At 40.9% G+C, this 27,541-nt stretch overlaps 2 protein-coding genes across 5 annotated transcripts in view; one reads left to right on the top strand and one right to left on the bottom strand.

Moving 5' to 3' along the window:
- The window catches only part of fbxl6 (F-box and leucine-rich repeat protein 6), a 34,653-nt gene extending 11,260 nt beyond the window's left edge, over positions 1–23,393 (bottom strand). The window contains exons 1-6 of one of the 3 annotated variants that reach the window (XM_046327183.1): positions 23,118–23,393; positions 3,763–4,333; positions 3,428–3,586; positions 3,038–3,101; positions 2,617–2,748; positions 991–1,098 (exon numbers count right to left, since the gene is read on the bottom strand). In XM_046327183.1, the coding sequence (XP_046183139.1) occupies positions 991–1,098; positions 2,617–2,748; positions 3,038–3,101; positions 3,428–3,586; positions 3,763–4,262 (963 nt within the window). In that variant the 5' untranslated portion in view covers positions 4,263–4,333; positions 23,118–23,393. Of the gene's footprint in view, positions 1–990; positions 1,099–2,616; positions 2,749–3,037; positions 3,102–3,427; positions 3,587–3,762; positions 4,334–4,570; positions 4,989–15,722; positions 15,951–23,117 lie in introns of those variants that run through there. The other 2 variants (XM_046327184.1, XM_046327182.1) reach the window with 2 other exon arrangements.
- slc52a2 (solute carrier family 52 member 2) lies at positions 15,116–27,452 on the top strand. 2 transcript variants are annotated; one of them, XM_046327180.1, is made up of 5 exons: positions 15,116–15,329; positions 23,070–23,208; positions 23,429–24,284; positions 24,522–24,645; positions 25,373–27,452. In XM_046327180.1, the coding sequence occupies exons 2-5, from the start codon at positions 23,079–23,081 to the stop codon at positions 25,580–25,582; spliced, it is 1,320 nt and encodes a 439-aa protein (XP_046183136.1). In that variant the 5' UTR covers positions 15,116–15,329; positions 23,070–23,078; the 3' UTR covers positions 25,583–27,452. The 2 variants fall into 2 exon arrangements, with proteins under 2 accessions (XP_046183136.1, XP_046183135.1); XM_046327179.1 differs by lacking the exons at positions 23,070–23,208; positions 23,429–24,284; positions 24,522–24,645; positions 25,373–27,452 and adding exons at positions 15,739–15,841; positions 18,131–21,705 and having other exon boundaries at positions 15,120–15,329.
- Positions 27,453–27,541: the final 89 nt, after the last annotated feature.

Consider the following 27,541-nt stretch of genomic DNA (forward strand, 5'->3'; position numbering starts at 1 on the left):
CTACAATGTTAGTTTCCACCGGGCTGCTGTGGTCCACCGGTCACCCACTTTTCATCGCACTCAATCTCCCCCTATACTCTCCATTTTTGAATCCTATTGAATAATTCTTCTCTGCATGGCGTTGGAAGGTGTATGATCACCAGCCCCACAACACATACCCCATCTACAGGCAATGGAGGAGGCATGGATCAGGGGTCATGCCAGGCCTGGATACAGCACTCCAGGCCATACTTTCCACGCTTCCTAGCTCAAGACAACATGGCCTGTGGATGAAGTCTTATGGCCAGACCCACGAGATGTACACTTTTTTCTGTTATTTTTTTCTAGTAGAAATGTTTGTTTTCTCCTACTGTGCTTTTGTTGTTTGAGGAGTGTTAGAACATTGAGAGAACTAAAAACCTTTCCCCCCTTATTTGTATTGATAAGACACTATGTTCAGAATACACATCCATACTTTACACATTTGGATACCTGTGTGCATGTGTGTTTACTACATATATGACAAAACTTCATTGCAAACTGCTATGCCCTGCACACAGAAAAAGCCACAAGTGTTAATCATTTATACTATCAGTGCGTGGTTGGTGCTTCGTGTGCTTATTCAAATGATGGTTTGTGTGTACTGTACTGATGCAAAAACAATTTAGAGTTTTGCAAGAAATGTTTCCTTTTGCAAGAGATGTATAATGTTTTGCTGGTTTGGTGTAAGGTTTGGTGGTTAGTGTGTAGAGTTTTGCAAAATCAGCCTATAGTTTCAAAGATAAGCAATCATAAAAAACAGTAATTTGTCAATGTCTAAAAACATAATTCCACTTTGACATTATGGAGTATAGTGTGTAGGCCAGTGACACAACATCTACATGTAATCCATTTTAAATGCAGACTTTAACACAACAAAATGTGGAAAAAGTGAAGGGGGATCAATTCTTCCTGAAGTCTCTGTATTATACGCAAGTCGTCAAATACTGTAAGAAATAAAATGGCACCTACGGAGATAGCAGTGAGAAGTCGGTCATTCCTGGGCCCATGGGTGAACAGAATCTGTCTAAGTTGACTCCCATAGGATTCCAAGAAGGTGACAAGCCCTTCAACCTGTATCTATAGCAACAAGAGAGAGTATAAGATTTTAGGCATTTAATATATACACAAAGAAGTTCTACCTACTTTAATGACGGTACGTCTAATGAAAAGTGATACAATCAATAGGCAGAAGTGTAGATCATAAGCTCACTCCACTGTCATGTACAGTACTTTCAGAAAGTATACACACCCCTTGACTTATTCCACATTGTGTTAGACTGAATTCAAAATGTATTAAATAAATCCCCCCCCCTCATAATTACATAGTGAAAACATGTTTAGGAAGGTCTGCAAATGTATTGAGAATGAAATACAGAAATCTAATTTACATAAATATTCACACCACTGAGTCAATAATGTTAGAATCACATTTGGCACTGACTGCAAGTGTGAGCCTTTCTGGAAAAGTCTAAGAGCTTTGCACATCTGGATTGTACAATATTTGCACATTATTTTAAAAATTCTTCAAGCTCTGTCAAGAGTTTTGTTGATCATTGTTAGACAGCTACTTTTAAGTTTTGCCATTGATTTTAAAGCAGATTTAAGTCAAAACTATAACTAGGTCACTCAGGAACATTCAATGTCATCTAGATAAGCAACTCCATTGTACGGTGCATTCGGAAAGTATTCAGATCCCTTGACTTTTCACATTTTGTTAGGTTACAGCCTTAGTCTAAAAAGTATATTTTTTTAAAATCCTCAATCTACACACAATACAAAATAATTACAACTATTTAATACATTTTAGAATGAGGCTGTAACGTAACAAATGTGGAAAAAGTCAAGGGGTCTGAATACTTTCCGAATGCACTGTATATTTGGCTTTGTGTTTTAGATTATTGTCCGGCTGAAAGGTCAATTTGTCTCCCGGTGTCTGTTGGAAAGCAGACTGAACCAGGTACACTACCGTTCAAAAGTACAGACACTTAGAAATGTCCTTTGAAAAGGTTTAAGATAAAACAATATTATGACCCCATCACTGAAAGATAGGACTCTCAGGAAAATGCATGTGTGATGTGGGCATTGTAGTGGGAAACAAGTCACGCAGGGCTCATTAGAAAGGACAATACCAGGAACTAAATCAGAATGGGGGGACATGATGTCCATCAATGATGGACTTTTCCACACAGAAGATCATACAAAAATTGCCTGATGATCTTCTGAACTTTCCAATACCATTCCGATTCTGATTTAAGTCACCTCGAACCACACTTCCTTCTGATGTAAATACTTGAAAGTACTGTCAGACTGATTTGTAATAGACCGTCATGTCCCACTTGAAGAAAAAAACATATCTGAAGGAAGTATTTTTTTACATGGTGGTGTTCAAAATAGTTGTAAAAAAAAAAATCAAAATGGGACAACAAAAAAGTTTGGGAACCCCTGCTGTAAAACAACAAAATATGGAAAATTCAAGGTGTGTGAATACTTTCAGACGGCACAGTATCTGGACTCCTATGGTGCAGTATTTGGACCTTTGTGTGCTATAGTGTGAGTGAACCATCATTATGTCTACTGACATGCTTTTTGGCCTACCTCAGAGTACTGGACGTTAATGCTATCTAGGGACCGGCAGCTGCCACTGAGGCTCTGAAAGGCCTTCTCAGTCACACCTGTACAGTATGACAGCTTGAGTGAGCGGAGATGGGGGCAGGACTGGGACAAAACCTGTTAGGTAAACAGTGGGATGTTAATCAATAAAGAAAACCTGAAACACAATCAGACTTAAACAGGAAACTTCATACAGACTTTCATGGTGTGAAGTTATTATCAAAACACTTAACAGTGATAGCTTTCCTTTCTATGTCAAACTATTTCTTACAATTAGTCTACATTAGTAGAGGATCCATGGATCCAATGAAAATGTAGAACAGGTATGAAGCAACAAACAGCCTGATTGAGGCATTAAATGGCAAAACAGTAACATCACAGTTGTATTGTGTAGATCAGAACTTACCTCCACAACATGGTCAACATTATTTTTCCAGTGATTAAGAGAAAAGTCTCTTAATTGAGAGAATCTTCAAAACAAAATAAGAGAAATGTACCATTATTACTTATTTATAGGCATAGTTAAGTCAGTTAATGTTATTTTTTCAATTACTAAAATTGTTGTTAGGGCTTAGAATACATTTACTCTATGGGTCAGTCTGTTTCATGGACAAAATATGCCCTGGACTGGGTGCTTTTTAGTCCATGACTTGGCTTAATCAGTGTCAGTGAAACCCCAGAACTAGCCTATACGATCCACATTTTACTTAGCAGGCATACATAGTTTCACAGTGTGGGAGACTCTATTCTGTTCTATTCTGTTATTCTGTTTGAAATTTTACCAAATAGTACTGACCTGTTCTGTGCAAGCCAGCTTACAGTGTTCCTGATCTTCAGTACAGTTTTAGGTAAGTGGGTTTTACCAGGTTCCAACCAGCAGTAACCCACAGACACACTGCGCCACAGAGCAGGACTGGCTGCAGCTGCATTCCATAGGTGGCACACCTTAGCCACCCTAAAACAGTGTGCAGAATGTTTACATATCAGTTAGCTCAAATAGTTTCCATGTTCATTGCAACTTGTATTGAGCTTGATTGTTTATTTAATCTAAGTTTTATGTCTAGAATCTCCCATTTAAGAGAGATGAAAATGCAACATGAGAAGGGCAGGTTACATGAAACATTGCATTACCTGCACAGGAATGGTACTGCACCATCTTGGTGAACTACCATCTTGAAAATATTAACTAACACTTCCACTGGTAGGTTCTGACCCCAGCTGTCAAAGCCCTCCTCTTGGTGGTGTTGCAGTGTGGGCTCCAGTTCACCTTTCTTGATCAGTGGTTTCTTTGTGGCTTTACCCTTTGGAAGAACCGTATTCTTCTTCTTTGCTGGAGTGACTTTGGCTTTTCCTTTAAGGATTTTCTTTTTCTTTCTTCCTTTCGTGTTCGGCCGCCATATGTTATCATACTGATTTGTATTCGATATGATCAGAAGCATATCCTCTCCTTGTTCAACAGTGTAGCCAAGCCTTGGGGGGCGGCTGACTTTGGCCTTCTTTTTCTTCTTGGGCTTAGCATCTCTGAGCACATCAGACTTCCTCTTTCGTGTTGATGCTGCTGATGAGCCTGAGGGAGCATCGTCAGCGTCTGCAATTCCCACAGATAGTCCTGCAGGTGTACCATCTTCCATCTCGTCCTCAATCTTCACCTTGTCTACACAAACACTTGACGTTTCCTAACTTCACCTATCTTCAAACAAATCTGTAAGTGTAAACAAACAACAGATATGTAACAGCAATATTTAAAATAAATATCACATTAAAAGTATTATTGTTTATTTAGTTAGCTAAAAACAATGCCAATAATTACAGGGTTAGATAGAACCGACAGCAGAAACGATTAGCTAGCTACAGTAGCTACCGGTAACTGGCTAACGTTAGCTAGCTGAACATAACTAGTAAGCTACACATTTATATAACCACTATTTAGTGGACATACCTGCATGTATCTTCCTTTAAATGAGCCACATCATACATGTTTACTTAAATGAATCAACAAAAGAGGCACGTCGTGGAGTAGCTAGCTAGGCTACTTGTAAACAATAAAGGAGAAGCTATAAATACAGTACGCGCCTGCCTGGTGCCCACATTTATTACGTTCGTCGCGCAGCGAGAGTTGAGTGGAGGGTACTGCCGCGTTCACAACAACTGAGAACTCCCGAAAAAAGGAGCTCCGACTGAAAATTATTTTGAATGGCCAACCAACTCGAAATTCTTTCTCGAGCTCAGAGTTTCCGACCTGAAGATCACCGAGGTAATGATTTGAACTCGTATTTGTCGGAGTTCCCAGTTGGTGAAAGCACCAGACAGACAGAACAATGAGCCAGATATTTCACTGGATGCATTAATGTGAAGCATCTGGTTGGCGTTTCCACTCACTACCAAATATGGCGATGAGGAAGCTCAGTTGCCGGCAGTGGGAGAAGATAGCGCGAGATGGATTTTGGCCCAAATTCTGCACATTTTCTCATCGATTAAACATTTGATCTCCATACAGTTTTCGGTTTACAAAAATGTAATTTTTAACAGAGTAGACTATTTTGTAGACGTTGTTTAGGAGCCCAAAATGAGTTACTGCACACACGCACTTCTGAGTAGATGTTCCCCTAACTGAAATATTCAAATAAATGCTAAAATACCCCAGTTGGATCTCACTAGCTCGTGGTTGGCTCTGCTCACCTCCTTTGCTTGTTCTGCCCACTATAATTAATTTGCTCCCATTGGAAACGATAGGCTTTTACAAATCTTTGCTAACAGATTCGGGCCAGTCAGTATGCAACATGTAAAGTGTTGGTCACATGTTTCATGAGCTGAAATAAAATACCCCAGAAATGTTCAATATTCACAAAAATATTATTTATCACAAATGTTGTGCACAAATGTTTACATCCCTGTTAGTGAACATTTATCCTTTTCCAAGATACTCCATCCACCTGACAGGTGTGGCATATCAAGAAGCTGATGAAACAGCATGATCATTACACAAGCACACCTTGTTCTGGGGACAAAAGACCACTATAAAAATGTGCAATTTTGTCACACAACAAAATGCCAGATGTCTCAAGTTGAGGGAGCGTGCAATTGGCATGCTGACTGCAGGAATGTTCACCAGAACAGTTGCCAGATAATTGAATGTTAATTTCTCTACCATACGCCGTCTCCAACATCGTTTTAGAGAATTTGGCAGTACGTCCAACCGGTCTCACAACCGCACAACCATCACACAATGGCGTTGTGTGGGTGAGCGGTTTGCTGATGTCAATGTTGTGAACCCATGGTGGGGTTGGTTATGGTATGTGTAAGCATAAGCCACAGACAACGAACACAAATGCATTTTATCAATGGCAATTTGAATGCACACAGATACAGTGGCGAGATCCTGAGGGCCATTGTCATGCCATTCATCCGCCGCCATCAACTCCTGTTTCAGTATGATAATGCATAGCCCCATGTCGCAAGGATCTGCACACAATTCCTGGAAGCTGAAAATGTCCCAGCCTGCATACTCAAACATGTTTGGGTTACTTTGGGTCAACAAGTACGACAGTGTGTTCCAGTTCCCACCAATATCTATCAACGTCAGCCATCGAAGAGGAGTGGGACAACATTCCACCGGCCACAATCAACAGTCTGATCAACTCTATGTGAAGGAAATGTGTTGAGCTGCATGAGGCAAATTGTGGTCACACCAGATGCTGACTGATTTTCTGATCCACGCCCCTACCTTTTTTAACAGATCTGTATTCCCAGTCATGTGAAATCCATAGATTAGGGCCTAATTAGTTTTTCAGTAAAATCTTTGAAATTGTTGCATGTTGCATTTATTTTAGTTCAATATAGTTTTAGCCTGGCAGACATGCAACCACCTGACTACACAGCAAGCTGTGACTCACTGGTCTGGTAACGCCAGAAGTAACATAGTAAATGTAAATCTGGGATAATCATACTAGGATGATATGTTATATTTTGTATAGTTACATTATACAGAAGGTTACTTAAGGCAAATCTAAAGGAGGGTGGTTGGTCGGGGTGAATGTATAACGCAAACGTCTAGCAACCCAAAGGTTGCGTGTTCAAATCTTGTCATGGACAACTTAAAAATTTTAGTTAATTAGCAACTTGAACTACTTAATACTTTTAGCTACTTTGCAACTATTATCTGTTATCATGTTATATAACCCTGACCTTAACCCTTCCCCTAACCTTAACCCTTTAACCTACTCCTAACATTAAACGTAACCTTAACCCCTAGCCTAGCTAAGGTCAGCCAGCTAGCTAGCGTTAACCAAATTGGAATTCTTAAAATATCATATGTTTTGGAAATTTGTAACATATTGTACATTTTGCAAATTTGGAAAAATATCATACAAATTGTAAATCATAACATATCATATGAAATCATTTCCACAAATTAACCTCTACGGCATCGCCAGCGGGACGGTTTTGCAAACGTGAGCTAATGTGATTAGCATGACGTTGTAAGTAACAACAAAAAAATCCCAGGACATAGACATGGCTTATATGGACAGAAAGCTTAAATTCTTGTTAATCTAACTGCAATATCCAATTTACAGTAGCTATTACAGTAGGTATTACAATGAAAATATACATTTACATTTAAGTCATTTAGCAGACGCTCTTATCCAGAGCGACTTACAAATTATATACCATGCTATTGTTTGACGAGAGTGCAAATTGACGAGTCAATCCAAAAGTGCTGACGTTGCTTCCAGGGGCAGTTTAGAACTTGGTAGTGGGTGTTGCAACCGAGGACAGATGATTTTTTACGTACGCTACCACAACAGAGGAGGAGAGATCTGTGGGTCTGAAGACGGGGGTGTTTTTAATGGCCCCACACCCCTTGTAAATCTCAGGCCACAGACAAATTCCTTTGTCCTGTCACTATGGAGAACCAGCCTCAGAACATTAAACATGAAATAAAGGGACTTTGGAACAATGGTTTCCGTCAGCCACAATGGTGGTCATGACGATAGGTGGACTATGAAAATGTATGTAATTTATTTATGTTATTAAAAGGTTAATAGATGACGTTATTACAAAAACATTGTAATGTGAAGGGTTTTCCTAATATATATGTTTGATGTTTACACATTGTACGTTGTGTGGAAAATATCCAAATCAAAGAGAATGTTTTGGGGAAGATGAAATGTTAAGTTAGTTGTCTAAAATGGGATTTGAGAAAATCTAGCCTTGCCTCATTAACTTGGTACGTCCAAAGAATTGCCCTCAAGGCGGTTACGCCCACTTCTGACCCAAGGATATAAAACCTGCAGCAGGGTCTGAAAAGTCAAACAACCCAGAACGCAACGCAAGTTTTAGGACAAAGAAATCCTTTTCTAACCAAGCTATGGATGAGTAGCTGTGTCTAAGCGGGTGAATTCAAGTCGAACCACCTAGACTTCATCTCCCATCAAATCGTGGTATCTAAAGGGTTTCATTCCTATGCTGTGAGCTCTGAGCTACAGAGCTGTCTGTCCTCAGAAGACCCCTTCCAGAGAAAAGGGTGAGGGAACAGACTCCTAGGCCAAAAGGGACACTGACACCGGGAGGACGAGCAGGGAGATGCGCAGGAGAAGTGCGTCATCGAACAGAGAATCCACAGTAATTACATCATTATATTCTCTGACCCATAGGGTCGGCAGTTTGAGGCAAGGCTAGGGTTAGAATAGCATAGCTGACAAATTCACCCAAATGTATATTTCTCGTGTACCTCTTTTGAAATTCCCATTGTGGGTAACACGCAACATAGTGTGTTGGCCCGTTATACTAAGTTCTAATCAATAGCCTATAAATGTGTTTTGTCCATGTGTATCTATGTGTTTTGTCCATCTTATTATCATTTTAGCTTTTTAGTAAATAAATATTAAATTAAGATTGGTGTGGTACAAATTCATTAGTGGGACCCGGGTCCGTGCAGATGCAAGGGCAATACGACGTTCAGGGGCGGCAGGGTAGCCTAGTGGTTAGAGCGTTGGACTAGTAACTGAAAGGTTGCAAGTTCAAACCCCTGAGCTGACAAGGTACAAATCTGTCGTTCTGCCCCTGAACAGGCAGTTAACCCACTGTTCCTAGGCCAAATAAGAATTTGTTCTTAACTGACTTGTCTAGTTAAATAAAGGTAAAATAAATAAAAACAGATTATGAGACTGATAGAGGCAACTGGTTAATTAGCGGCTGTTGTAAAATCGATATTCTTTGAGTTAATTTGGGAAATAGAAACTCAATAAAAACTAGTTTTCCCATGGTGCCCCAGGTTAATTAGTTAACAATTGCTTGATTCAGTTAATCACATTATTAAAAACTTGTTGCTCATCGAATGATTACAGTCGTCACATTAACCAATACAACGTCACGTCAGTATGACCTCTTATACACTATATTAGGCCCAGCCTTTGGAACTTTGGTTTTCCTAGATATGGCTACTATATTGTGATCACTGCATCCGATGGATTTGGATACTGCTTTAAAGCAGATTTCTTCAGGATTAGTAAAGATGTGATCAATACATGTTGATGATTTCATTCCTGTGCTGTTTGTAAATACCCTGGTAGGTTGACTGATAACCTGAACCAGGTTGAACTGGTTAGTTTGAAGCTTTTTTTATTTAACTAGGCAAGTCAGTTAAGAACAAATTCGTATTTACAATGAAGGCCTACGCCGGGCAAAACCCTAACCCGGGCGACGCTGGGCCAATTGCACGCCACCCTATGGAACTCCCAATCACGGCAGGTTGTGATACAGCCTGGAACCCGAACCAGGGTCTATAGTGACGCCTCTAGCACTGAAATGCAGTGCCTTAGACCGCTGCACCACACGGTGGGCCGCTTGATGAAAGCCAGTAAATATTTAGGTCACCCATTGCAGCTTCCCACAAGAATGGGCAGATGAACCTGTAGCCATATTACTTCAACAGCATTTAACATGAGATACTATCCTAAGCTTTACAGGAATGTGGCTCTGAATATAGACAACAACACCGCCCCCATTGGCATTGATGTATTTTCTGTAGATGTTATAACCATGTATTGCTACCATGGATTTTAAAGATAGTCAGAATATGAATGTCATTTGTTACTAGCAAGCTATCGATTTCATGAACCTTGTTTCTTAGGCTACATACGTTAACGTAGGCTATTTTTTAACACAATTAAAATACACAGTCCATGAATGTACCGTTATTGTAAAACATGACTTGTGTTTAGTAAGACTTGTGTTTAGTAAAAAGCACTGATTAAAGGTCTAGGAGGTGGCTATTGCCTTACCGATGTATTAAAAGCCAATCTAATGACTTGTTAGGATATATTGCAAGTAGCCTAGTGTCTAAATGTTCCCCAGAATCCCCCGTCCCCAATTAGCCTACTATAGTAGGTATGAACTTACAATATACCACCAAAATATTAGGCCTAACTGGCAGTAGTAATCTACATGATCTGTGTCAGTGTGCATGAGTGTGTCACCCAGAATAGGTTTTGCTCTATAAGTCAATTTGTACTCCATATACAGTGATTCGAGTTGTGGCCATTTATTTGACCGTGGAACATTTTACAACCCATATTTAATACAAATGTCACTTAAATAGAAAAAATATATCATGAATATATTTGTAATATATCAGGAATAAAAACAGGTTATTGACACATTTCTACTATTACATCGGGGACTTTTATTAAGAAAATGTATGAAATATGGTGCTTATTTTGTGTTTCTGAAGAGACAGTGCTTCAGTTTGTGCTGATTGTACGGAGATTGTGATAGCCGGTAAAATGGTGTCCCTTGGGAAGGCAAGAACAAGATGCATGTCAGCAGAAGTGCAGTATTATCATAAGGAGATGAATACGAAGGAATAATGGAGGAAAAAAAAGAGCGGCAGAGGAGGTCTAAGAGGGTGAGCTTGAGTCGGATAAAAATGGCGGTAAAAGGGTACATGGTTTGTTAAAGAAGAATGGTAGAAAGTGTAAGCAGAGTGAGCTGAAGACTGGAGGAGAAATGGAAGTGAATGAGGGCGAAGTATTGGAGGTGGAAGGTATGGTGAAGTTGCACTGAGGGTAAGGATAAAGATGAGTCTAACAGTAGGAGTGAAGTTTTTGCGAAAAAGTGGACCCTTGCCTTTTGGCTGATCCATTTGTGGTTTCAGGTTGGGTGAAAACAGAATCGGGTACTGTGGAATCTGTGAGGGTAACCAGAAGTGGTTTTGTGATAACTGTTTGTGTTTCAGCTGGTCAGAGGGAGAAGGCACTCCGCGTTAAACTAATGGGGGCAAGAAATGCAAATTGTTTTGCTCTCTAGAAAAGGGCGCCATTGAAAGGAGTGAATAGCAGTAAATGTAAAAGTTGACATAAAGGGGAAGACTGTCAGTGTTTGTGACGCTCGTCGTTTGCTGCGATGCAGACAGGGTGGCGTGAGTGGTGAAACAGAAGAGTAATTGTCTGTTCTTTTGAGTTTGATGTTGAGTCTTTGCTTGACAATGATGTTAGGATATATACAGTTGAAGTCGGAAGTTTACATACACCTTAGCCAAATTCATTTAAACTCAGTTTTTCACAATTCCTGACATTTAATCCAAGTAAAAATTCCCTGTCTTGGGTCAGTTAGGATCACCACTTTATTTTAAGAATGTGAAATATCAGAATAATAGTAGAGACTGATTTATTTAAGCTTTTATTTCTTTCATCACATTCCCAGTGGGTCAGACGTTTACATACACTCAATTAGTATTTGGTAGCATGGCCTTTAAATTGTTTAACTTCGGTCAAACGCTCAGGTAGCCTTCCACAAGTGTCCCACAATAGGATGGGTGAATTTTGGCCCATTCCTCCTGACAGAGCTGGTGTAACTGAGTCTGGTTTGTAGGACTCCTTGCTCGCACACGCTTTTTCAGTTCTGCCCACAAATTTTCTATAGGGTCGAGGTCAGGGCTTTGTGATGGCCACTCCAATACCTTGACTTTGTTGTCCTTTAGCCATTTTGCCACAACTTTGGAAGTATGCTTGGGGTCATTGTCCATTTGGAAGACCCATTTGCGACCAAGCTTTAACTTCCTGACTGATGTCTTGAGATGTTGCTTCGACATATCCACATATTTTCCTCCTTCTTGATGCCATCTATTTTGTCAAGTGCAGCAGTCCCTCCTGCAGCAAAGCACCCCCCACAACATGATGCTGGCACCCCCATGCTTCAGTTGGGATGGTGTTCTTTGACTTGCAAACCTCCCCCTTTTCCTTCAAACATAACAATGGTCATTATGGCCAAACAGTTCTATTTTCGTTTCATCAGACCAGAGGACATTTCTCCAAAAAGTACAGTCTTTGTCCCCATGTGCAGTTGCAAACCGTAGTCTGAATTTCTTTATGGCGGTTTTGGAGCAGTTGCTTCTTCCTTGCTGAGCGGCCTTTCAGGTTATGTCGATATAGGACTCGTTTAACTGTGGATATAGATACTTTTGTACCAGTTTCCTCCAGCATCTTCACAAGGTCTTTGCAGTTGGTCTGAGATTGATTTTCACTTTTCGCACCAGAGTACATTCATCTCTAGAAGACAGAACATGTCTCCTTCAATTCAAATCAAATTTTATTTGTCACATACAAATGGTTAGCAGATGTTAGTGCGAGTGTAGCGAAATGCTTGTGCTTCTAGTTCCGACAATGCAGTAATAACCAACAAGTAATCTAGCTAACAATTCCAAAACTACTACCTTATAGACACAAGTGTAAGGGGATAAAGAATATGTACATAAAGATATGAATAAGTGATGGTACAGAGCGGCATAGGCAAGATACAGTAGATGGTATTGAGTGCAGTATATACATATGAGATGAGTATGTAAACAAAGTGGCATAGTTAAAGTGGCTAGTGATACATGTATTACATAAGGATGCAGTAGATAATATAGAGTACAGTATATACATATACATATGAGATGAATAATGTAGGGAGCATTATATTAGGTAGCATTGTTTAAAGTGGCTAGTGATATATTTTACATCATTTCCCATCAATTCCCATTATTGAAGTGGCTGGAGTTGAGTCAGTGTGTTGGCAGCAGCCACTCAATGTTAGTGGTGGCTGTTTAACAGTCTGATGGCCTTGAGATAGAAGCTGTTTTTCAGTCTCTCGGTCCCAGCTTTGATGCACCTGTACTGACCTCGCCTTCTGGATGATAGCGGGGTGAACAGGCAGTGGCTCGGGTGGTTGCTGTCCTTGATGATCTTTATGGCCTTCCTGTGACATCGGGTGGTGTAGGTGTCCTGGAGGCAGGTAGTTTGCCCCCGGTGATGAGTTGTGCAGACCTCACTACCCTCTGGAGAGCCTTACGGTTGTGGGCGGAGCAGTTGCCGTACCAGGCGGTGATACAGCCCGACAGCATGCTCTCGATTGTGCATCTGTAGAAGTTTGTGAGTGCTTTTGGTGATAAGCTGAATTTCTTCAGCCTCCTGAGGTTGAAGAGGCGCTGCTGCGCCTTCTTCACGATGCTGTCTGTGTGGGTGGACCAATTCAGTTTGTCTGTGATGTGTACGCCGAGGAACTTAAAACTTACTACCCTCTCCACTACTGTTCCATCGATGTGGATAGGGGGGTGTTCCCTCTGCTGTTTCCTGAAGTCCACAATCATCTCCTTAGTTTTGTTAACGTTGAGTGTGAGGTTATTTTCCTGACACCACACTCCGAGGGCCCTCACCTCCTCCCTGTAGGCCGTCTCGTTGTTGTTGGTAATCAAGCCTACCACTGTTGTGTCGTCCGCAAACTTGATGATTGAGTTGGAGGCGTGCGTGGCCACACAGTCGTGGGTGAACAGGGAGTACAGGAGAGGGCTCAGAACGCACCCTTGTGGGGCCCCAGTGTTGAGGATCAGCGGGGTGGAGATGTTGTTTCCTACCCTCACCACCTGGGGGCGGCCAGTCAGGAATCCAGTACCCAGTTGCACAGGGCGTGGTCGAGACCCAGGGTCTCGAGCTTGGAGGGCACTATGGTGTTAAATGCCGAGCTGTAGTCGATGAACAGCATTCTCACATAGGTATTCCTCTTGTCCAGATGGGTTAGGGCAGTGTGCAGTGTGGTTGAGATTGCATCGTCTGTGGACCTATTTGGGCGGTAAGCAAATTGGAGTGGGTCTAGGGTGTCAGGTAGGGTGGAGGTGATATGGTCCTTGACTAGTCTCTCAAAGCACTTCATGATGACAGAAGTGAGTGCTACGGGGCGGTAGTCGTTTAGGGTAGACGGCTGCGTTGTCCCATGGTGTTAATACTTGCGTACTATTGTTTGTACAGATGAACATGGTACCTTCAGGTGTTTGGAAATTGCTCCCAAGGATGAACCAGACTTGTGGAGGTCTACAATTGTTTTTCTGAGGTCTTGGCTGATTTCTTTTGATTTTCTCATGATGTCAAGCAAAGAGGCACTGAGTTTGAAGGTCATCCTTGAAATACATCCACAGGTACACCTCCAATTGACTCACATTATGTCAATTAGCCTATCAGAAACTTCTAAAGCCATGACATCATTTTCTGGAAATTTCCAAGCTGTTTAAAGGCACAGTTAGTGAATTATAAGTTAAATAATCTGTCTGTAAACAATTGTTGGAAAATGTACTTGTGTCATGCAAAGTAGATGTCCTAACCGACTTGCCAAAACTATAGTTTGTAAGCAACAAATTTGTGGAGTGTTTGAAAAATTAGTTTAATGACTCCAACTTAAGTGTATGTAATCTTACGACTTCAACTGTGAGTTATCCTGTATGAGCTTTTGTGCCGATTACATTACGTTGTTGCAGGTGTAAAGCTTATGGGCATGTGGCAGCAGTGTGTAGGAGGGAGGTTCCTAGGTGTGAGAAGTGTGTCGAAGGGCATGAGACAAAGGAATGTGTAGCATTGGGGAAAGTAGTGGTATGTGTTAATTGTAGGGGTATCCATGGGGCTGGGGATCAGAAATGTGCGAGAGAGGCAGGTTGAGATTTCCAGGGTTAGAGTAGTGCAGAAGTTGTCATATGCTGAGGCAGTGAAGAAAGTAGAGGAAGATGGGTCAAGGGGGATGGATCCTGAGTAGAGTGGTGTGAGTAGTAGATCTGTACCAGTACAGCGGGATATGTGTCAGTATGATTGGATTTTTAACATTTATAGCAATGGTTATCAACTGTACTGCAGGGATAGAACGTAAATTGCAGGAAATTGAGGTTGTGGTGGCAGCTGCAGAGAGGTATTTGGGTGTGCGAGACTTGACATCAGAAGAGTTTCAGGGTGTGGTAAGTGGTGGTGTCCCATCCTTTCAGGTTGTTGGCCTGAGGTAGGACAAAATAGATTTAAATAGTGGGGTTATTTTTTTGTTGTGAGTATTGTTATGGTAGGGTATTTGTTTATTTTTCAAGCAAAGTATAAGGGAGTTACTATTTTCTTCTGTTTTGTATTTATAACTTGTTTGTATTCTTAACCTCCTGGTTATTAACAAATCGACTTGCAGTCTAGTAGGTGGCAGTAACGCAGCATATTGGAATCCGACTGCCGTTAAACCTCATCGAAGAAGACACTGCTTCACATACGCCATCATGCATTGGCATAGGAAGGATATCCCTAGCTAACTCTGTGGAGGAGAAACACAGCAGCTGTTACTAGCATTGAGTCTGAAACTCATGGAAAAAAATTGACGAGTCTGCCGCCCAAGTATTAAAATTAAAAAGGAGATACGTGGTAAGCGGTTTTGTCCTAAATTGTATGCTTGAAATGCAGTGTCGATATTGCGAAAAATCTGTTCTCGTTCATATAAGATAATACAATCGCACATATCTTTCAAGGTAACGTTAGCTAGCTAACAGTTATCTGTATGTAGCCTAGCGCGTTAGCCAACTAGCTTTTTCCTTATTTTATATAAAGCTATTTTCATAGTTAACGATATAGTTCCAGCTAAGTAGGTGAGCCCATGCTATTGCCCCTTTAGCTTGTAGCGCTAGTATATTAGCTAGCATTGTTTAGTAGCTAGTCAGTTAGCTTGGTCAACAGGCGTGTGTGTAGTTTAGCTAACTAGCTATGTTGCTCGTTTGACCGAGCTCATATTCACGACTACATAGAAAGGTGACAAGTTACCTCGGTGTTCCTCCAGATGTTTGTATAGCTGCCTCCTAATCATTCTTGAGATATCATGGAGGAAGAACAGGACTTTACTCTGAGCGGTCCAATTACTGCCAGTATTGATGCTGATCTGAGTGAGTATGGATTTATATAGCTAAAGACAAACTACATGTGCAATTGCGGCCTGCAATTCGGTGCATTACTGCATAAGCAGGAATCCCTCTTTGTACTTGGTCCATTTTTAAACTAGGACAGGCGGGGGCGCTCCAGGAAAGTAGGTGGCGTTAATGCACTATAAAGTTGAATGCCAGCCGCCTATAAACCCCGCAGAAGAAGGGACGGGGGCGACATGCAGGAAAACCCCTAATTGCGGACTGCAGTTGCACAATATTGCATTTTTTTATTAGTTTAATGTCCAATGCCATGATGCATATAGTTTAAGTACTATTTTAAATTAATCAAATTATTGTAGCTAATCCTCAAACAAAGTGAAGTATTTTTTTACAAGTCTTATAGGCTCCAGTTAATAACTGATAACGTACTTAACTATATTAAGATGATAGTTTGCTTCAAAATCAAAATGTGTCAGCCTGTTTAAAACCTCAATAGTAGTCCATCAAGTTTGTAGCTCAAGCTGTTCTTCAAACAAATAGGAATGGTTTGTGCTGGATAGACCACAGATGGAGTGGGACGTGGACTCCTCTTGACACGAGACCACCTTTGAGAACACTTATTGAATCTTCTGAACAGCATTCAAAACGGCAGTGTTTGTTGTAGCCGATCCAGCACTGTGTCAAGGATAGCTAATGAGACCCTCTTCTGAGTGGTTGTCGTGCTTTGTTTAATTGATAATTAGCTGTGAATGTGACGGCCAATTCTTCTTTGCTTAGTTTCCCTTGCTGATTTGAATGGGCTACCAGGATTTTATCATCAAATTCATGAAAACACGGTTGTGTGTATCAGTGACTTGTTTCAGGAAACTAGGCGTATGTCATTAACAGAATCAGATTTTTGGCAGAAATGCTTTCTTGAACTTGTGAACTTTCATGTGCCTTAATAAGAAACCTGTATGCCATCTGTAAATACGAATACAAATGTTAAATTATGAGCCAAGTTGGTTTAGCCATGGAAAAAGACAATCTTCCCGCTAGCCATGATTGGCTGGACATGCTGAGAGATGAGTTTGGATGGTTTTGCCATGTAGAATGCTTCTGTCTATAGTCATGAGCTGGTCAGTATGTGTACGTAATCCTTTTTAATGCAGATTTTTTGAAAGATATCATGTAGTAGAACTGAACAAGTGTTGCTCTTCACTTACTGGAGGACTGAGTTTTGAAATCATTGGAATTTGAGTATGATACTAAGGAGATGGAGAACATTCTGGAGTTTGATTGCAAATATGAAGACTGAGTCGAAAAGAGAACATGCAGGAAGCTGTTGTATAAAACACATGTCTCTGGATAACATCTTCAAACTAAGGGCAACCATGGCATCCGTGTCAAGAGGGTGAAGCGTCCATCCATGTCAAATAGTCTAGCTAGCAACAATTTCAGATATGACATGTTTCTAATTTTGTCATTCGTTTTCATTTCAAGTTAGTGTAATGTTAGCTAGCTAGCTAATGTTAGCTGACTGGCTAGCTCAGAGCCATTTGCATTGCTAGTTATAGCCTAATGTTAGCTAGCTGCAGATTCATACAGGGTAATGTAATGAGTTGGGATTATGGTTCATTGTTTAGCTAGCTAGCTACATGTCTAAACAAAAGACTTCACTATGCAAGTAACTATTTCAATAGAATGTTGATGTCACTGCAACAACTGTTGATAGACGTAGCTGGTAAATTCGCTCTGGCTATATACTCAGATTTCAGAGCACTCTTGTCTGATTGTGCCAGAACGCAGAATAACTGACGAATGCTCAACACCCGCTTAAATATGAAATATATTTTGATTGATTTTACTACATGATTCCATGAGTTAGTTAATAGTTTTGATGTCTTCACTCTACAATGTAGAAAATAAAATAAAAATAAAGATAAAACGTTGAATGAGTAGGTGTTCTAAAACTTTTGACCGGTAGTGTATATAATGTGTTTGTGGAAGAATGTACTTTTACCAGATGCCTTTTTATGAAGCTTTTGTGCATTTAGGCCACTGTGCTACGTTTTTGCTCATTTAAAGATCCATTCAAAAAAAGTACAAAAGTTGAACAATTACAAGTCTGGGGGGGGTCACTACTTCCTGGTTACCTTCAGTGTATGCTCATGAAGTTCAGCATTGCAGAACACTGATGAATGCAGGCCAGATCGCCTACCCCTATGTCTTACGATCTTTGATTTTGGAGTGAACCACCACTTTAAAGAACTATCTTTTAGAATCTGTATTTTATTACTTTCTGTTCTAATATAAATCAATTTCTTTCAGGGGATGACAACTTCGATAAGCTTACTGCAGACTACTTTGGATCTCAGACTGGGGAAACATTGAATCTAAATGAAAAACCATGTAAAAACAGACTTCTGATCCAAGTGGGACTTCTGAGAGAAGACAACCAACTCTCCTGGGGGGCAGTGGTAGACTGGCTTCAAAAGATTTTCCCAATGTATCAGTCGGCAGATTTCCGTTGTCTGATTGAAAGAGGCATTGCAACAACTTCAAGTTTGGGTGGAGATGCAAGACAAGCCTTCCTTGAGTCAAATGTTAACTTTGAATTTGTTGGCCCAATATGTGACAGCATTGGAGTTGGTAGAGCTGATCTTTTGGAAATTACAGATTTTTCTGAGCAAGCAGAGTCTATTGAGGTCACAAATGGTTTGATACTTGAGTTGAGTAACTTTGTGATCAGGGAGAAAATTGACCCCATTGTCTTGGTGTCTTGGTTACGTCAATTTGACCCAGAGTTCTGTAGTGATGGTAACATCCAGAAAGCTAGCAAAATCCTTCAGGCAAAGCTAAAAAAATTCAGACTACATTACCGCAATTACCAAACAACCAGACATAGAAGAAATGCTCAGATGGAAACCTTCCTTCAAAGTCCATTTGAACTTGTTAAAGACCCAACTGACGGAAAGAAATCAGGCAAAAGAGGAAGAAAGAAAAGAGGCTTTTTGTCAAAACTTGATACGCCAGTGGTGAAAGTCTTCAAAGAAGAAAATGAGACTTTTGCCATAACACCAAACGAAGAGAGTGTATGGGAACCTTACTCGCAGGTGAAAGTGAAAGAAGAATACGAGTCTCCAAATGAAGAAAGTCCTCATGTAATGAACCAAAACTCGCTCAATTTGATAGAGAATCCTGATGCAAGCAAGGGAGAAGCCCTCACACTGCTTGACATCGCTATGCTCTCTGTACAAAAACTGTCAAGTGTGTATGGTGGAAAAACTGATGCTTCCAAACAAGTTTCCCTTGATCTTCTCAAAAACCAGTACACACTAACATGTAAAGAAAATGTAGCAATGAAATTCTTTGAAGAGAAAGTTGCGTCTCTTAAAGATCAACATTCCATGGCGTCACCCTTGCGTTTTCTACACTACAATGCCCATTTTCTTGTTGACATTCATGACGCAATTGAACAGCAGATGATGAGCTTCGAAAATGAGATCATGCAGTCAACTGGAGAAAAACTAGGCCGTGACAGGAACCCGAAATTCCGAAGATTTGTGAACTTTTCTGAAAGTTCTACGTCACGCTACATCCACATGGCCTGTGATGTCTTGAGTCCTCGTGCTGCATCAAAGCAAAACTACAGAAAACACTGGATAGCTTTCTGTGAAGAGAAGAACAATCCCTCCAAACTAACAGTCAACCGCTCAAACCGATTTAATAACTACTTTGAGGCAGCAGCGGGTCTCATTCACCATCATGGTGAGATTGCCCTTTTCTTTTCCGACCTGCTCTTACTGAACAACGATGAATGCCCCAATGTCATTCTGGAGAGTGTTACTGATGATGCCAATGATGACGTCATACAGTCACTTGTATGCGTTCTCGCCATTGTTTACTGCAAAATCCTGGGGCCTTACTGGCAACTTCTGAAGAGCGGAGGAGAGTACTCACTTTTTAGCCAGTATATACTCTGCCTCTACCAAAAACTGCTTGAGTGGGCTAAGGATGCCTCAGCCCTCCTTGAGCCAGATACCATTGCAAATGTGTTTCTCCAGTTGCCTCTGCAAGAGAAGACCTTTGATGGGGTTTTTTCATACTTCACAACTGGCACGGGACACATCCATGTTGACCTAATAAGGGTCTGTCTGCAGAAGATGGTGAAAGTAATCGCGGCTGTCACTGAGGTCAATCTGAGTGATTTTTTGCCTGGAGGCGCACATTGTCACAACCCCCCTCTGGAAATTTCCACACAGCTGACAACCTGCACATTTTGTGTCTTGATGGCCGAATACCCCTTTGGTCATGCCTACCCATACAAAAGGAAGAGGCCAGATCGACTTACGAACCTTTCATCAAGTACATACGAAGAACCAGAGAGCCACTCTATTCCATCTGAAAGTGATTCTCCTGCTGGTGCAACAAATGCAGAGAGGGCAACATCTGACACTGTTCCAAGAGAAGAGTACTCTCCTCCTTCCAAGAAAAAGTCTCTTGACCAAAGCAAGACCCAGAAGAGGCCAGTAGGACGTCCGAGAAAATATCCTGGTTCATTGACAAGGGACCAGCAAGACGAAACAAACAGAAACACGGTCATTGCTGCTGTTGCAAAAAACGGAGGACCTTGCACCTGTGAGCAAGATGTAGACAGACTATTGGCCCGATTAGATGGGACAAGCCATGCTCAAAAGCGCGAAGCAATCCGCTGTGAGATCACTTACCAAAAACTGGTCCTGGACTCCAGAGACGCAAGCCTGAATCATATTGGTTTTTCACTCGCAGACATGATCTCTAAGCTGAAAAGTGTGTTGCCTGGCGACGTGTGTAGTTTGGATGATGTCTCAGCCTCTGTACAAGAGAATGAGCATGCCAATGAGGACAATGAACAACAGAGCGAGCATGACACTGTCACTATAACCCCTGCTGATGCTCAATCTGGACAGAATGTTGACTATGAAAGCAACAAAGGGGTTTTGGGAAAGGGTCAAAGAAGTATTGACTTGGGTGGAAACAAAAACATTGTTTCCTACCAGAGCTACAGAGGTAACTTTGATGAATTTCAATAGATATTGTAGGAAGTTAGCAACAAAACGGACACATGCGCAACTATGGGGAAAAGCAGATGGTTTTCTTAGACTGTTGATAACATGTAAACTATATTTTGTCTCTTATGTTTATTGAAAACAAAGTCTCTCAGTGAGCACTTGTCTCTCAAATACATGAGTTAGTTTTTGGTTCGCCTGCTAGGTAGAATATTTGAGCCATATTAGCATATATTAGACATCAGTCAAAACACCTCAAAACAAGGCATGGTATGGTATCAAGAATGAGATCAAATGAGCTTACAATTCACCACATGACAGTTTCTTGTCATTGTTGCTAGCTATCTTGGCCATCAAGAACCATAGCACACAGCCTAGCTTCGCCGAATCTCGTTCGTTGAGGCCAGGTTGATATGTCCCCAATATTGGAGCAGAAGCAAGTAAAGCAACTTCCCTGAGTTTGACAGAGCTTATTGATAGCTGATGACTGTCATTGCTCTTTGTAAATGGTACATGCCCAATACGTCACCCACACCGATTGTATTGGTTGGTCCTATATGCCCTTTGCCATTTTAGGCAGGGACGTTTTTTTTTGTGGGAAATGTGTGTTCAAGACATGTTTTTACCATCATAAAATTGTATGTTTGATGTTTAATCGTGTGTTGCAACTCCTGTAAGTGACATGTTTTCTATCCCCCCCCCTCAATTTATTTTTATTTTTATAAATCATCAATATTTCTGTTTGGATTCTAATCAAATGTGATGTGAAAGTGTTTGTATGATTTCACCTAGATGTATATTTTGTACCTGGAAAGAGAGGATGGAATGCAATATAATAAAGTTTTGTATACTTTCCCTTTTGTCACAGTGTTAATTGATATACATGCACGTCAGGTCCATTATTACTGGCACCCTTGATAAAGATGAGCAAAAACATATTACATTTGTTCTGTCTACCACACTATAACTTAATAGAATAGTTAACTCACACACACTACCAAGCTTATCTTGTTTGTGGTGCTGGGAGTTACTGCCCCAAAAGTCAACATTGTGGGAAAAAAAAACATCAATCCACAATTTCCAGGTGTACGGTTTGACGGTTTTACACTGAGATGCCATTTGTCTTTTATACAACCTATATTGGACTATTTAAAAGTATTGAATGAACATTATTTAGAGGGTGCATAGTGGGTGTCTGTATTCAATTTGTTTTCCCCTTTATGTCACACTGGGTAATCTGCTGTTTAGATATGAACAAAGCACAACCTCCCACTGTTTTGGAAAAATGCTGAGGGATGGGGCTAGAGTAATGTAACCACACTCAATTTCATAGTGCATTGTGGATACAGACTGACCACGCATGAGATCAAAATGATAGTTTTAGTCATGTTTAAAATTATATTGTTTACAAACGGAGTAAAACAATCTTATTGTGGGTTCTGATGGGGTAGGACAGTTGAACTAAGGTCATGAGGCATTAATAGGTCAAATTATTCAAGAATCAATGGGTATCATTCATTTAACTGGCATCGATGCACCAAACGCAGATTGCCACTTTTACTGAATCAACTCTCAGTTCTGAATATTATAGGGATCACTGGACATTCTAAAGGGTTTGTATATGTGGTTATATAGCCCAGTAGGTCAATTAATTAATTATTATGAAATTATTTATTTGTTAGACGGTGTATTGGGAAGGTGAAGGGAATGCGTATTAGACATACCGACTATAATGCCGTTGTAGTCAATTATCTCAGTGCATTTATGTAGACCGTACTACAATACAATTGCATTTAGAAATGATCGATCACATCTTGTTGAGTAACTCTAATACGTATCAGTGCACTCGATATTCACACCAGCACACTAAATCGAAGCACCGAGCGGGGTGGATCAGTGTTCACTCTGCCTAGGGAAATGTGCCGCACTTCTCCGGTGCCATGCGCGTCGAACTAAATCGCATGCACTGTATTTAGCCTCTGAAGTGCAGGAATGCCCGCCTTCACAATCCCTAGAAGCTCTCTGAATGGCTACATGGTAAGGGGAGGAGAATCTACTCTTCACATAACACGCCACAAATCATAGGCTGCGGACGCATTTACTCAACTCGAACATCCTTCTGGCTGACATTTTAATAAGAAAGGGCACGTGCCCATAAGACATCGGCCCCACTTTTCAAACGATACATAACGTACATTTTTGTCTGTCTTCTTCGTCAGAGAGGCTAAATGGCGGGTACTTGGTGGAACAGTGCAGCTTTTACTCACGTCCTTGTGGCTCTTTTCGGTATGGGTTCCTGGATTTCCGTGAACTGTCTCTGGGTTGAGCTACCCGTGGTTGTCAGAGTTCTGCCTGAAGGTCAGTATCTGATTCCAAACATGTTTTCTTTTTTTATATTCTTTCGTTGTCAATGCATGGTACTCTCTTCGTTTATACCATTCTATAAGAAATACTGTTTTGTCCTTTCACAGTATTACTATTGAGTACAGGCACTGTTGCATGAAGTCTAGGCTAAAAGACAGTAGCTTAATCCGGAAGTGTATTCTGATTGACACTGACCATTGTTTTATATATGCAGGGTGGAGCCTGCCAGTCTATCTGTCAGTACTTATAGCCTTTGGGAATATAGGTCCGATTGCTGTGACCATAATGCATCACTGTGCCCCAGGACAGTTAAACGAGCGCCTGGTCATCCACAGTATCCAGGTTCTAGCAGTGGTGGCATCAATCTTCCTAGCCATCTTTTGGTCACAGGTGGCCACTGTGGCAGGGGAAGTGAGATCCGTACCATATCTGCTGCTCACGTTCGTTTTGGCTCTGGTTTGCTGTACATCCAATGTCACCTTCTTGCCCTTCATGTTCCGCTACCCCCCTCAATACATCCGCACATTCTTTGTTGGCCAGGGGCTCAGTGCCCTGTTCCCATGTGTTGTGGCTTTGGGGCAGGGTGTGGGGAAATTGGAGTGCAAATTGAACAATGGCACGGTACAGGCACACTACCTGGATGAGAACTTCCCTGCCCAGGACTTCTTTTGGTTCCTGTTTGTAATGCTGACAATCTCAGCCCTCTGCTTCATGGCGTTGACGCGTAGAGAAATAACAGAGCCAGCATCACAGGAGACCCCAGAGCCTGAAGTGGTGACGACAAAGGTAAATGGGGAGGAGACCCACCCGCTCCAGAATGGAGGAACACTGTTGTCTGAGGAACAGGTGGAGTTGGAGAAAGCATCCCCGGTCCAAACCTTCTGGACGCCACGCAACATCTACCTGCTGGTGCTACTAGGTGTGTCCAACGCTCTGACCAACGGAGTCCTTCCCTCTGTCCAGAGCTTCTCCTGTCTGCCCTACGGCACCATGACCTATCACCTCTCTGTGGTCCTTGGCAACATTGCAAACCCACTGGCCTGCTTTGTGGCCATGTTTGTCCTTTGCAGGTGAGTAGATATGACTGAGTTCGACTGCATGATTAGTGTGTAGGCCTATACCACAGTTGTGTGTTGCACCCTCATGTACAGTAATTGATTGATAGAAATATATTGATGTATGAATATTATAATGTACGTATGGACGGACACTAGGCCTAGATATGGTTTGGAATAATTGTACATGGTTTATTAATGTTGAGTCAGGAGATCTTACTTGTGGGTGTGTTTTCCCTCTCTGTGTTGCAGGTCATCTGTGGGTCTTGGTTTCATGTCTGTAGCAGGGGGGGTCTTTGCGGCCTACCTCATGGCTCTGGCAGTGCTCAGCCCCTGTCCTCCTCTCTTGAGGAGCTCTGCTGGTGCATCCTTGGTGGTAAGTCATTTCAACCATCATCTATTAACTACTAGGCCCGTCAGTGCTATCATTGTGGACCTTGTTCCCTACAACATTGATTGAGGCTACTATTAATAATGAAATCACTTTTTGTCTTGAAGTGCATTCACTTCCTGGGTTGCCAATGTTTTGTGTAGTGTGTGTGTGTACCTGTAATGAGGACATTTTAAGATCGCTTTAGATTAGGTGTAATCCAGACCTGAGTTCCAATACATGTGTATTAACTATTTGTCATTTAAATACTTATGTTGTGTGTATTTGAGTGCTTTCAAATAATGTATTCCCAAATCAACTACTTTTATTTGAACTATTTTAAAGTTTGAAAATATTTTTTATTCTCTATAAATAACCTGCTATTTGAAACTATTTTCAAATAATTGTTTCCAAATACATTATTTCCAATAACCCTAGGACCAAAGAGACCCGATATCGATTTTATGGGAGTATTTTAATATTTGCATTTTGAAATACATGCCAATACTTTCCAAGTCTATTTGTAAATGCATACCAAAATACATTCCAATATTGAACTATTTCTATTTTCAAAGAACAAAAAATCCAAATGCTTACTTTAAAATGTATATGAAAGTAATTAAAATAATGAAAATAACACCCAGGTCTGGTGTGATCAACACAATGTGTAGCAGATTTAGAGTATCTGTAACCCGAATGATTGCCACACGGACACTTCTCTGTTTCTACACAGGTGGTGTCCTGGATCATCTTCACTGGTCTCTTCTCTTACCTGAAGGTAGTTATAGGGACGTTGCTCCACAAGGCTGGCCATGCTGCTCTGCTGTGGTGCGGTGTCTTCATCCAGGCTGGCTCACTGATAGGAGCCCTCTCCATGTTCCCCCTGGTCAGCATTTACCACATATTTGCACAGTCTGAGGACTGTGTGGACAACTGCAGTTAGTTAGGCACCAGGAACCACAGCTGGGTGATCACATCAGGGATGGAAGATGGAACACCCTTTCCAGACCCAGAAGGGTTGATTGGGGGGGGGTTCTGTAAGGGCTGAGGAAAGGCATTCCAGGGGTAATGGGAGCATTGAGTTGCTGTGTCCTGGTTAAGGGGATGTAAGTGCCTGTGATGTAGTGCCGTAGGGGATTTTTTAAATTATTGATCTAGTTTCTTGGTTTGCTGAAGGAGCTGCTATTACCGGTATGTTTTTCCACTAAATCATGTGACAAGACTTGTTTAATCAGGGACTGAATCAATAACACAAATTCATCCAGTTTGGCTGTCCCCAGGCCTTAGGAGTAAGAAACAAACACATTAATGGCCAGTTTCAGAGAGACAGAAGAAACCCAGTCCTCGACTAAAAAGTATGCTCAACGGAGAATCTCCAGAGAATGCAGAGAGTCCTGGACAGGGCTTAATCTTTGACTTGGAAAGTGGCCCTATGAAACTCAAAAACCATGTTTCCATCCACAGCTTTCATGTGATTTAAAGTCATATCATTTAAAACAAAAATCATGACAGCTGTGATGGAAACAGGACAGGTCGGTACAATTTTATAAATGCTGACCGATCATTTCCTAGTTCGACAAGGTGGGATCTTTGTGTCTAAAATTAATCATGCGAGAAATGGCAATATTGACAATCATCATATCGAAGTCAACTTGTGATGATATGGTGTGTGGTCCTCCCACAACGTCTTGGAGAAACCGTGCAGTTCATTAGGCTACAAATGATAAATTAGGCTATAAATGATGAACTTCACAGGATGGTGAAAGTGCAAGGTGATCTTGATGCTTTATCTTATTCTGGTGACATGATCGATGCTTGAATGTTGTTTGACAAATTAACAGATTCTCGCTCTTATTCATAATCATCTCATGTGGACTAGCCTACCCGCACAGCCTGTCCGCACTGTATCTGCCGAATGTTGGTACGTACGAAGACCAGAGTAGGCACATTTGCTATTTAACGCAACAGTTTTTGTGACTACTATCGGAGAGTTTAGAGTATTTGAAAATGCGATGGAAACCCATTGTACTTTTAGGTTTTTATTTGTTACATGAAAATGTACATTTTGTGTGCGCACCTTTTTTTTATCAACAAGTAACAAGTCCGTTTGGTGGAAACATACCACTGGTGGAATTATTTAGTATTTTTTAAATGCAGGTTTTTAAAATATTTGGATGGAAACCTGTCTATAGCTAGGTTTTAATACTACTGTTGGACGCCTGGTGTCCCAGGTCTAAATCAGTCCTTGATTAGGTGGGAAGAATGGAAATAAGCAGTGGAACTGGATTTGAGGTCCAGGTTTGAATTTGCCTGTTCTAGGAGATATTTACGTCTGTCACTTGGTATGTCATTGTATGCCATGTCAGAATCATCATTCCTGAGAGATTATAGTTTAAGCTTATTTTGTGTTGTCCTGATAATTCTGAACAATTACTTGTTTATTTCCCTCCAGATTATTTCTCCATACACAATGGGATTGTTTCTTTCTACTAATGCCTTCGTCTCCTGTTGTGTATTATCATCCATGTAATTTGGTGTTGAATCCTTTTTGATGACCATTTAAAAAAAAAAAATATTAACCATTCCAAATGCAATGCCAAATGTTAGCCTTCCTTCAGATAGCAAGATAACATTTAAATGTTATCTAAAACATTTTGGTAACGTTGAAGCCTCTGTCTTTAGGCCAAAACACCAGTGCCAAGTCTGATAATGTAAATGCGACCTAAGTTAGCCTACTAAACACATCATGACTGAGACACAAGGGGTTTTTGTGATTTCAGCTTCGGAAGGAATAAAGAAAATTTTAAAATCTGCTACGCCTTAGTACCTTCTACAGTGACTAATATTGGAAAACTTGCTGCTCAATGGAATTTATAGACTTTATGTTACTATAGAAATAGTA

Source organism: Oncorhynchus gorbuscha, linkage group LG24 (assembly GCF_021184085.1).
Source record: "Oncorhynchus gorbuscha isolate QuinsamMale2020 ecotype Even-year linkage group LG24, OgorEven_v1.0, whole genome shotgun sequence".
NCBI classification, from domain to species: Eukaryota; Metazoa; Chordata; class Actinopteri; order Salmoniformes; family Salmonidae; genus Oncorhynchus; species Oncorhynchus gorbuscha.

What these genes read in the sequence shown, in the direction of transcription:
- slc52a2 (XM_046327179.1), top strand. Translation starts at nt 15,778, where the DNA reads ATGGAGGAAGAACAGGACTTTACTCTGAGCGGTCCAATTACTGCCAGT. An exon ending in CAGTATTGATGCTGATCTGA is followed by an intron (nt 15,842 to 18,130) that starts GTGAGTATGGAT and finishes AATTTCTTTCAG; the next exon opens with GGGATGACAACTTCGATAAG.